Source organism: Myotis davidii, unplaced genomic scaffold, assembly GCF_000327345.1.
Source record: "Myotis davidii unplaced genomic scaffold, ASM32734v1 scaffold134, whole genome shotgun sequence".
Classification (NCBI taxonomy): Eukaryota; Metazoa; Chordata; class Mammalia; order Chiroptera; family Vespertilionidae; genus Myotis; species Myotis davidii.
The window spans coordinates 6,175,996-6,187,456 of NW_006288853.1; the positions used below are offsets into that span (position 1 = coordinate 6,175,996).

General features: G+C 52.7%; 1 protein-coding gene and 1 pseudogene across 1 annotated transcript in view; both read right to left on the bottom strand.

Annotated features, from left to right (window-relative positions):
* Positions 1-11,461, bottom strand: part of CAMK2G (calcium/calmodulin-dependent protein kinase II gamma) — a 76,263-nt gene that overhangs the window by 21,928 nt on the left and 42,874 nt on the right. Inside the window, exons 6-12 of the mRNA XM_006761031.1 lie at positions 8,151-8,223; positions 7,893-7,995; positions 7,379-7,462; positions 6,451-6,545; positions 5,795-5,917; positions 2,050-2,133; positions 1,767-1,809 (exon numbers count right to left, since the gene is read on the bottom strand). Coding sequence (XP_006761094.1) covers positions 1,767-1,809; positions 2,050-2,133; positions 5,795-5,917; positions 6,451-6,545; positions 7,379-7,462; positions 7,893-7,995; positions 8,151-8,223 — 605 coding nt within the window. The remainder of the gene's footprint in view (positions 1-1,766; positions 1,810-2,049; positions 2,134-5,794; positions 5,918-6,450; positions 6,546-7,378; positions 7,463-7,892; positions 7,996-8,150; positions 8,224-11,461) is intronic.
* LOC107182669 lies at positions 10,831-11,227 on the bottom strand (annotated as a pseudogene).

Sequence of the window (11,461 nt, forward strand, 5' to 3'; positions counted from 1 at the left end):
TTCCGGGCTACCCTACGCGCTGTCTGGGATCTACTCAGAACACAGCCTCGCTCGTTCCTAAAGAAACACGCCGGCGACCTTCCTTCTGGATTCCATCTGCACACACCTGTCTGCAGGCTCCTGAGACGGGCCCTGCCCTCACCTGCCCAGAGTCGGGGCAGGAAGGTCATCCCGAGCCTGGCAGTGTCTTAGCTGTCGGTCTCCTCTGGCCCAGGGCGAAGGGAACGCAAAGGCCGGAGGAGGCCGGCAGCGAGGGCAGGCGGCGCTTTAGGGCTCAGCGGGGGTGCTTTGTTCTAACAGAGACCGACCTCCTGAGGCCAGGCCACCGGATTCCTGGAAAGAGGCAGAGGCCCGAGGCCACGGGGCCGGGCACATGCTACAGATCTCCCAGCAGCCGGTCTTCACATTCCTTCCACTCAGAGAGAGAACGGATCACCGTTCTAGGCGCAACGCAGAAACGCCCTTGAGCGTCCTACAAAAGGCTCTTAAACCAAGAACGCAGACGCTGTGAGGAATTAGCAGCAGCACTGGGGGCACGCGGTGGGACTTGCCCTCCTGCTCCCACCTGCGAGTGGTGGATCCAGGGCCACAGACTTGCCCACGTGGGTGTCCACAACACAGGGACGAGCCCCCAGCCAGGGTCAAGGGGACGGCCTGGGGGACACTCTTGGCTCACTCTCCAGTCCTGAACCTCCAGGGCCCTGTGGCTCTCACTCGGGCTACGGCTCTGGAGGCCCCATGCCCTGTGGCTTCCTCAGAGCCAGGGGTTCAGGTTGCCCGGAACCAACACGGACGAGCCCACCAGGACTCAGGCTCGAGGGAGCAACCTCTGCCCAGCGTGGCGACTGTGCGAGCCTCCCCGCCAACCCTGTCCATGGCAGTGCAGAAGGAAAGCAAGGGGGCGGATCCTGTTGCAAGACTGAGAGCAGGGCGTCTTGAACCAAAGCAGTGGGTCCGGGGTCAGGGGGAGGGGAGAGCAGGGAAAAGGGCAAGCAGAGAAGAGAACTTCTGTCTTCAGGGAGTCCTGACATGAATCTTTTTCTCACAGAAAAGCCACTGTGGTTCCCAGCTGAGGGCAAACAATGACGGGGTGGGGGTGGGGGCTGGGTGGGGAGGAGGCGGAGTGTCTTGCATCTTAAAAAGAAATGTCAAGTGTGATTTACAAAGCACTGGTCCCCACTTCCCTCATTCCTCATGCAAATTTAAGCAAGTGCCTCCCCCTCCACCCTGCTAGTCTCTGTTTCTTCACTTTCACAGCTAATATCACAGAGAACATTCTAAGCACCGCTGCTGAAAAGGCTCACGCATCTGGAGGAATGTCCACCAGTCACCTCTACTTGGACACAATGGAGTAGAGAGCGTCCCCAAATCTGCGAATTACTGGAGGCGACTGAGCAGCCTCCCTACCTCTCATCTCGGCCTCCCCCGGCACATCCTCCAACACCCTAGAGAGGGGCTAAAACCTTCAGAGTGCTGCCAGTTCTTCAGAGAATGAAATCAGAATTCCCAGGGACCAGGTAAATGGGAGGGAGGCCGGGCAGGCTGCTCCCTGGGTGGTTCCAGGGAACAGAGCTCATAAACCCGAATCCGAGGAAAGCCCCCGGATACCGGGTCCCAGGGCCCAGCAGCAGCAGCAGCAGCAGGGTCCTCGTCATCTTGGTCCAGGGGTGGCCGAGACACCAGCACTAGGACGGCAGCACACGGCGACGCCCTGTTCTGACCCACTCACCTCAGTGGAATCAGAGTGCCCGGCTGGGGAAACATACCTGAGAAGTTCCTGGAGACAAGCATGGTCGTGAGGATGGCACCCTGGGGAAAGAAGAGTGTCCTGTGAACCCAACCGGACCCCGGGAAAGGGGTGCCTGGTCCCAGGCAGAGGGCAGCCGCTGGCTGGAGCCTGAAGACATCAGGTCTCTCAGGACTCCCACCAGGTGCAGCTTTCACAGCTCAGCTCCAGCCAGGAGGAGAGCTTCCTTCTGTGATGGGGCAGGGGGTACACTGTCAAAGGTACGGTTTCAGGGCGCCGGGGGCCCGGAAGGCAAGACTCACCTTCAGTTTTCTCCGGGCATTGAACTTGCGCAAGCACTCCACCGTCTCCTGACGATGCATCATGGAGGCCACCGTGGACCGTTGCTGGAAGCCAGACAGACAAGCCCGTGAGGCCCCAGCGAGATTCTCTGCCCCTCCCCCTAGTCCCTGTGCTGACGGCCATGCACTCAAGCCGCCCTACAGGCGCTCAGAAGAGAAAATGAGGTCACGGGCATGAAAACGGCTTTTAGGACAAAAGCACAACCCAGAACTCAAGGATAGGGAAGGACAAGAATCTGACCATGAGACACCGAGCTCCGTGAGGAGGGGGCCCGAGGAGCATGCTCATCCTCCCTGCGAAGCGGAGGCGAGGGACAGAGAGTTCCTGCATGTTGTGACCCTCGTGCCTGCCTCCTGCAGCAACTGTGACTGAGCAGTGAGAACAGCCCGGGGTCCTGCTCTCGACAGAGAATGCTGGTTCCTCCCAAGGAACAACTCTTAACGTCGCCCCAACAAGGGCCTAAATGAAGCTGTGATCTCCGGAGCTTTTTATCATTCTGGAAGGAAGTTTTCTTCACCGTCTTAGTGCTAACTTCCTTCCCCCTTACACAGAGGCCGTGGACGTGATACGCATCTCTCAGGTGACTCGGGGTCAGCGGCACAAGCATCGGCTACCACACAGCACAGACTGGCCATGTCCTCGCAGCCACCGAGACAGACAGGCTAGTGGGGGGTGGGGCCTGCCACAGGACCCCCAGGACACCCTACTTCCCCTATTCCCGAGAGCCCATTTTCAGTTATCGCGACCTCCCTTTGCTGCTGCTGTCTTGGCCAGCCTGCCAGAAAAAGACATCCTACCACATGCCGCCTGGAGCCCACAACCCACGGGGCCACTCGACCGTCTCTCCCCCATCCCCAGGCTGCTCCCTTTCCTGGTTCCCAGAGCAACTCTCCCAACCTCCTCTCGCATTCCACCTCCTCCTCCAGAGTGTCAACTTCCGCACCAAGAGGAAGGACAGCTCATCAAGAAAGAACCTCAGGTTCAACACCCGCACCCTCAGGCTGACTGTCACCCACCTGCACCTCATTTGGGTCTCAGTAGCAGCATCCATCCCGCAAGTCCAGCGCTGACCCCTCCCCCTGGGCCTGGAGCTATCAAGGCCTTTGCTTCCTCAATCAGCTAATATTTTTAACCCTTTACTCCAGATTATACTCTTCCCTACAATCTATATATTGTAGTCAAGCCTCTCCTTAAACAAAAATTTTAAAACTCCCCTAACCCAGTGGTCAGCAAACTGCGGCTCGCGAGCCACATGAGGCTCTTTGGCCCCTTGAAGAGCCGCATGTGGCTCACGAGCCGCGGTTTGCCGACCACGGCGGCCTAACCCAGGGGTTCTCAAACTTTTTAAATAGGGGACCAGTTCACTGTCCCTCAGACCGTTGGAGGGCCGGACTATAGTTTTAAAAAAAACTATGAACAAATACCTATGCGCACTGCACATATCTTATTTTGAAGTAAAAAAACAAAACAGGAACAAATACAATATTTGTATTTGCATGTGGCCCGCGGGCCGTAGTTTGAGGACCCCTGGCCTAACTCATCTGTCTTTTCTAAGTAGTACCACTTCTTTCTCCCTTTAGCCCCATTCGCTCTTCACCTCACAGAAAACAGGCTACACAGGTCTATCCCACTCCCCTGCCTCCATCAGCAACACAATGAAACAATGGCCTCTAATCGGTCAGAACCAATGGATTCTTTTCTGTCTTGATTGGACTCTCTAGAGCAGCGGTTGCCAACCAGCGGTCCGTGAGGCCTGAAATGTTGGCGACCGCTGCTCAAAAGCATGTGCTTACAGACCCTCCCTTACTAAAACCTCCTGCCCCTAGGGTCTCCTGCTCCTGCTGCTCCTCCTACTTGGCAGTTCTCATTCTCAGTCCCCCTGCAGGCTCCTCTAACTCTGGTGCGACATGCATGTTCAGTGGCCATCTCTTCTCTTATACAAGCCCACAGTGAAAAGTCAACTAGCAAAGAAGCAACCCCACCCATTTCCACAGCCTCAACAGCACCTATACAAAAACGACTACAACCTGCATTTCCAACTTTTCACTTTTCCAGTCTCTGGAACCGTGTTTCTAACCACCCTCGGAACATCGCCAGCCGGAGGCCCTCGAACACCGTACTCATATGTGCAAAACTAAAATCAGCATATTTTCTCACAAACTGGCTTCTCTCCTGGGTTTCTTCTGGGTCAATGAATAGTACCACCTTCCATCAGTTATCAACTCAACACCTGGCAGTCCCCATAGAGCCCTCTCTCTTCTCCCCAAATCCAACTAGTTACTCAATTCTTTCGATGCTTTCTGTTTCCCAAATATCTCAAAGTTGTCCTCTTCTTGCCTCACTGCCCACTGTATCATTATCCTTAGCCGAGACCTCACCTGGTTTTGTCGAGACAATGACAAGCGCCCCGAGCTCTCTGCCCCCAGCCTTTCCTTTTCCATCCATTCTCTACACAGCCTCCAAAGTGGTTTTTCCTAATTACAAACGGTTCCCCATGTTTTCAGAATAAAATCTAAACTCCTTGGGCAGAAACTTGTATGGGCTTCATTCTCTTGCAAACTAACATTCCTTAAACCCACTACCATTTCCTGTGGCCTCTCACCCTGGCCCAAGCTAACCTGTCTGCAGGTTATCATGCCGAGGAACTCCTGGTCACCTCCTCCATGCAGCCCTCAGTAATCCTACCTCCCTCAGAGACTGCAGGTGCACCTAAGCACTCAGTAGATTCTTTTATGTACTTGTCACATCACAGAGTGGTTGTGTATTTGAGTGCCCATCTCCCTGGATAATCTTTGCGATCTTTGGGGGAAGGACCATGCCTCATTCATCTTCGTATCTCCAGCAGCCACATGGTGACCAGCACCCAAGAGGCAATCAAAAAACACAGGAATGATAAATAAATGCATTACGGCTGTCAGATGGCCTAGCTGTAGCAGACCCTCTGCTTTGCTTGAACTGCTGATTTCAGCTTGCTAGGACTGTGTGTGGAAACGAGAGTATGCTCACCCACACTGCGAGCCCCCAGGGCTCTCCTAGGGTGAGCTTTGTGACTGAATTCAGGGTGCTCTTTTTAATTGTTCAGAGCCCCCCTTTGTTACTGCTGAGTCTTGGTTACATTTCCATTAGAGTTTGTATGAGAGCTAGAGTTGGAATATGCACCGTAAGTTTGGCAATTCACTTTGGGCTGTACCAGCTGCTTTCTCTCATCAACTACCTAGAACAGCGGTTCTCAACCTTGGCTGCACATTAGAATCACCTGGGAATCTTTTTAAAATCCTGATTTCTGGTCCTCATCTTCCGGAAATTCTGTTTCTTTGTTACTAATGTTGTGGCCCCACCCCATAACAAAGAAACAGAATTTCCGGAGGATGAGGCCCACAAATCAGGATTTTAAAAAGATTCCCAGGTGATTCTAATGTGCAGCCAAGGTTGAGAACCACCGACGTAGAGTCTGCAGAAAAGCCCTCATTCAAGATCAGAACCAACTCACACCTGACAAGTGAATGGGACAGAGACAGACAGAGGCCAATTAGCCCCATATGCCTCCCCGAATCCCTCCACGCGATGTTTACGGACTCCGGGCCCCTCCCTCTCTGCTGAGTCCTTGCTCAGGGCCCAGAATAATTATTCTCTGCTCGTTCATAAAAAGGGCGAGGAGGGTGCGAGGGCACACCGATCCCCTCCATCCTGGGTGAAGACACTTACGCAGACCCATGGGTGCTTGAGAGCCTGGTCGGCTGTGATGCGTTTTGCGGGGTTTATGGTCAGCATCTGGTTGATCAGGTTCTTGGCCTCAGGGGTCACCGTGTCCCACTCTGGTGAGGGGAACTGAGGAGAAGAAGGGGCAGGAGGGATATGAAATTGGCGAGCCTCACACCCTGAAAGGTAGGCTCTATCTTCATCAGAGGGGTAGTGTGTGCTGCCTAAAGCTGCCCGGGAAGGAGTTAGGGAAGCCCTGGGGTATCCCAGCACCTGTGTCAGCACAGGAAGCCAGCAATCATGGTTAGAATACGAGCTCAGAGCAGGAAAGGGACTCCAACATCTTCTGGTTCAACCCTGCCCATCTACTGGGAGGAAGCAGTGATTCAGCAACGTGCCCCAGGCCCCACCGCAGCGGAGGAAGTGCCAGACTCCTGTCCCTGTGTTAGACGGCACCACCCCTCCACGCCCAAGGGTTTCAGCCGGCTCCTTGGTTTTACAGACACCAAGAATGGCTGCAGAAAAGTCACTCCCTGGGACAGTGGGTGGCAAGAATGGGGACCTGTATGCCAGTCCCTGAGTCCTCCAAGCCCCCGGCCCCTCCTGGCACCCTGCCCCCTCCCTTGGAAGAGACCACAGGGTAGGAACAAATGGGTCCTTACGTCATAGGCTCCGGCCTTGATCTGCTGATACAGCTTGTGTTGATCCTCATCCCAGAAGGGAGGGTATCCCACCAGGAGTATATACAGGATGACTCCTACGAGACAGAGCACAGGCCGCTGGGGTGAGTCGCTCTCTTTGCTGAGGAAAACCCACACAGGACTCAGAGCCACCCAGAGAGTCAAGGGCCACAGCAGAGGGAGAAGTGGATCCTGGCCAACGGTGCCGGGCCTCCAGCCCTTCCTGCTATGCTTCACGCCCCGTGACGCCAAGCCACGCCAGGGATTTCTTGAGGAACAGCACATCCTCTAAGGCAGCGGTTCTCCACCTGTGGGTCGCGACCCCTTTGGGGGTCGAATGACCCTTTCACAGGGGTCGCCTAAGACCATCGGAAAAACACATATATAATTACATATTGTTTTTGTGATTAATCACTATGCTTTAACTCTGTTCAATTTGTAACAATGAAATTGGGGGTCACCACAACATGGGGAACTGTATTAACCCTTTTCGGTCCAACCTCGAGGCTGACTCGACAGACCAGGCGCTAGGAGCAGGTCCAACGTCCAGCAATAAGAACATTATAAAGTTCAACATTCAATCCCGTCAATTAATTTGGACCAGACTGTTTGAATTCCAAAAATAACATTGGACCGCAAAGGGTTGGGGGATCTCGGCATTAGGAAGGTTGAGAACCACTGCTCTAAGGCGTGGGCAAATCCCTCTTCCAGGAGCTGTAATAGAACAGAAAGTACTTGGGACCAGGGCGTGGTGGGAACGGCCATCCCGGGGGCACTAGAGCACACGCCGTGATTTCACATGTACCAGACACTTGTGGGCCCCGCGGAGAAGAGCAATGCCTCTTTCTCGCCCTCGCTCCGGGTCAGGGGCCCTTACCACCGAGAAGCTGCGCGTGTGGAATGGGCTTACCGCAGGCCCAGATATCCACAGGTTTTCCATAGGGATCTTTCCTCAAGACCTCAGGGGACAAGTAACCCGGGGTGCCAGCAAAACCTGTAGCAGGAGAGAGGGAGGAGGCACACTGAACCCACCTTCTCTGTCACTGGATCCCCATCAGCCATCTTCCCCGAGTCCCTTCTCACGTCTGACGCTTTTGCTACCCAAGCTCCCAGGACATGGGCAGGAAGAGGTGACAGGCTGGGCTTCTTGTAGTGCCCGGAATCTCAATCAGAGGGCAAGTCTGTGTGCCTACCAGGAACTTGCGTCCTCCCCAGAGGCAGCAAGAACACGGTGCTGACAACAGCCAGGCTCACTGCACTGAGTCATGTAGGGCCAGCGGGGAGCTCTACACCCTCCCTCTCCTCCAGTCCCCGAGGAGGCCAGGACCATTAAGGGTCTGGCTGCTAGTTCTGGAGGAGGAAGGCAGATCAGGAAGAGGAGGAAGGGCGGGGGCTGCATTCCAGGAAGACGGGGTCACTCTTACCAAACCAAGCCTGCTGCTCTCCCTGGACTTCGATGGCCAGGCCAAAGTCGGCCAGCTTGACGGCGGCACCCTTGCATTTACTCGCCAGCAGCAGGTTCTCGGGCTGCATCAGGAAAAGACAGAACCTTGTGAGGCGAGGCACCTACCCCTCAGCCCAGAGGGAGCCCAGTTTGGGTGGGTCCGCGTAGTACCGCCATCCGGCACCAGGTGGCGACAACACTTCACAAGCAGGAAGCGAATGGGGAGCCGGAGCAGTACCTTCAGGTCCCTGTGGACGATGTCGTGCTGGTGGATGTGGTTAACGCTCTCCAGAATCTGATGTATACAGTGGCTGCAAAAGCAGAAGGAACAGAAATGTCAGGGAGAGTTTAAACCACCTCATTCACAGCCACACGCTGTGGACTGGAACATGTAAAACCTGTAGCACGGGTTCACGGAGCTGGGTCACGGGTTCACAGAACATCACTGAACAGTAAGACATAACCTGGGGCTGTGGACATCATCATCTCGCGCAACCGATTTTACAGAAGGAGAAACAGAGTCCCAGGCAGATTAAGTGGATTGTCCAGGGTCTCCCGATAGATAACGGCCAAGGAGCCACTAGAACAGCGTCCACCATGCCTCCTGAGACTGTGAAGGTCCAACGCAACCCAGTTTGTTTCCAAGGTATTGGAGACACGCCAGAACCCTGAGAAGGGAAACCTCTTCCTCTCTTCTCTTTTCCCCTCTCGTAACTCTGTCCTAGGAGAAGAGGCCTGTGGTGGCAACTTGGGAAGGAGAGTCCACTCAACCTAAGTTGTTTTGGGGTAGGTACACGCATGTCCATTTAAACATTGACTCGGTACCTACAGGCACCACACAGGCTATAAAGATGAGTAAGGCCCAGTGCCTGCCCTGAGGTTTGTCATCTTGCAGGGGAGATCAAATCGGTACAGAGACACCTTTAAGAAACAATTTCCCTCCAAGGGGCCCAGGGCACCTAAGTATATAGTGTGCCCTCAAACCGTAAATAAATGTTATACTAGATGCAAAATATAGAAAAGCGAGACAAATAAAACTCAGATCAAGAGCGCTTATAGGTTAAAAATGGCCTGTACGGTTTTTCTTAATGAAGGCCCATAGGACCTGACTGCCTCCCATTTATAGTTGAACCTCGTTTCTCAAAAATCTCCCATCTCGAACAATTCGGTTCTTGACCAAGTTGTCACAGAAAAAATGTCTCAGTTTTGGAACCAAACTCTGGGTTTTGGAATTGACAACCCTTTCAAGCTGATACCTCAGCATGACAAAAAAACCTATCTTAAGCAACAAGCAAAGGAGAGAATGCTTTTGTGGCTGGGGAAGGCAAAGATTAGCACATTTTAAAACATAAAGAGGCCATCAAGAGTACCAAGGTGGCACAGGGATTGAGCAATGATCTATGAATCAGGAGCTCACGGTTCGATTCTGGTCAGGGCCCATGCCCAGATTATGGGCTTGATCCCCAGTGGGGGGCGTGCAGGAGGCAGCTGATCAATTATTCTCTCTCATCATTGTTGTTTCTACTTCTCTCTCCCTCTTCCTTCCTCTCTGAAATCAATAATATTAAACACACACACACACACACACACACAACCCAGGGAATCATTTGGGGGTCCGGAATGGATTTTAAAAAAAGGATTAATTTAATTTACATTATTTCTAATGGGAAAAATGATTGGTTTCTGAACCAATCGCTTCTTGAACAGCCTTCTGGAATGTCTCTCTCCCTCTTCCTTCCTCTCTGAAATCAATAATATTAAACACACACACACACACACACACACAACCCAGGGAATCATTTGGGGGTCCGGAATGGATTTTAAAAAAAGGATTAATTTAATTTACATTATTTCTAATGGGAAAAAATGATTGGTTTCCGAACCAATCGCTTCTTGAACAGCCTTCTGGAATGAATTAAATTCGAGAACCGAGGTTCCACTGTATCTGCTTTTCACTTTTGAGAAAAATTCAGCCTTGACTTCCATTCAGGTTTACGGTCTTGTCCCACCCCCAATGGTCCATGGATCAGCGAGAAAAAGCTGACACTAAGACTTCCTAAGAATGAGCCTTCCTAGCACCGGGGGACCACGTTATCCAACCAAAAGGCTGGTCATCAATGCGTCCTTTGGATTGATTTATGACCAAAAGGGGGATGTGTGGACAAAAAAGGGACCACCTGCTAAACCTGACAAGTTCAGGGGAGGCCTGCGTGGCAGCTTTACAAACTCAGAGACCAAAAGTAACCACATAGGATGGTCTGAAACGAAAACTGTCTAAACTAAAAGCAGTTCATGGAGGGTAGCTGTGTCCTAAGGCAGTATTTTTCCCTAACAAAGGTCAAGCTTTACCTTAACTGAGCCGGTCATCGTTTTGCATCTAAAATAACATACCTGACAACACAGCCTTGGATATCAAAACCATCGCTCCCCTCTCCCCCACCCCACTTCTCAAAGCACAGTCACCCCCCCCCCCCAGACCACCACAAATTCCTTCATTGTTATTATCATGTCAACTATACCCACAAATGTAAAAGAAGGACGAGTCTATTTGGTTTACTTTTTATCCAATCCCAGAGACTTGCTCCTCTGGTTTCTCCCACCTCCCTAATCTATCACCAATGGTTTCTGGTTGCCACAACTGAGGGGTTGGCTGCGACTGGCATCTAGTGGGTAGAGGCCAGGGATGCTTCTAAATCTCTACAACCTACAGGAGGGCGCCTCACAACAAAATCACCTGGCCCACTCAGCTGGCGTGGCTCAGCGGTTGAGAGTTGACCTATGAACCAGGAGGTCACGGTTCAATTCCCAGTCAGGGCACAGGCCTGGGTTGCGGCCGCGATCCCCAGTAGGGGGCCTGGAGGCTGATCAATGACTCTCTATCATCACTGATGTTTCTTTTAGCCCTTTAATTGCTTTTATTACTCAAAGAAAGCTTCTTTTTAAAATTTATTTAGCTTTCTGGCTCTGTGCTTGTGCCTTCAACACTTTCACAACGATTTTCTGCTCCTCAGTAAGGAAAGCACGCGTGATCCTGTCACAGACACACTTAGCACACAGGGACCCACCAGAGGCCCTGCTGACACGCTTCTTCGTTTTAGACAAGCTCATTAGAACTTCAGGTCTCACAGCACGAACTCCGCAAAGTCGGCCTGGGCACACGCCACGTGGAGATGTCGGTGCTTTCCTAACCTTCTTGGTATCGAGGCCAACAATTCTATTGCCAGGGGTTCGGGACAGCCTAGTGTTGTTAAAGGCTGCATTGTAGGACAGCCTCCGACGGTATGCCAAACGCTGGGCCACGGAGAATGGCCGAAGTCACCATCCCCAGAAGAGGAAAAGGAAAGCGCTTGCGAGTTCCGCATCACTGATGTTTCTGTCTCTCTCCCCCTCTCCCTTCCCCTCTGAAAGCAATAAAAACATATAAAAAAAAATCTAGCCCCAAGGTTGAGGTTGCAGAAACATGGTTGAGAGAACGGAGCCCCCGCCAGCAGCACTACCAGGCACATGGAACAGGCTTGTAGGGGGTGCTGGGCTGGGGACCCAGACTTC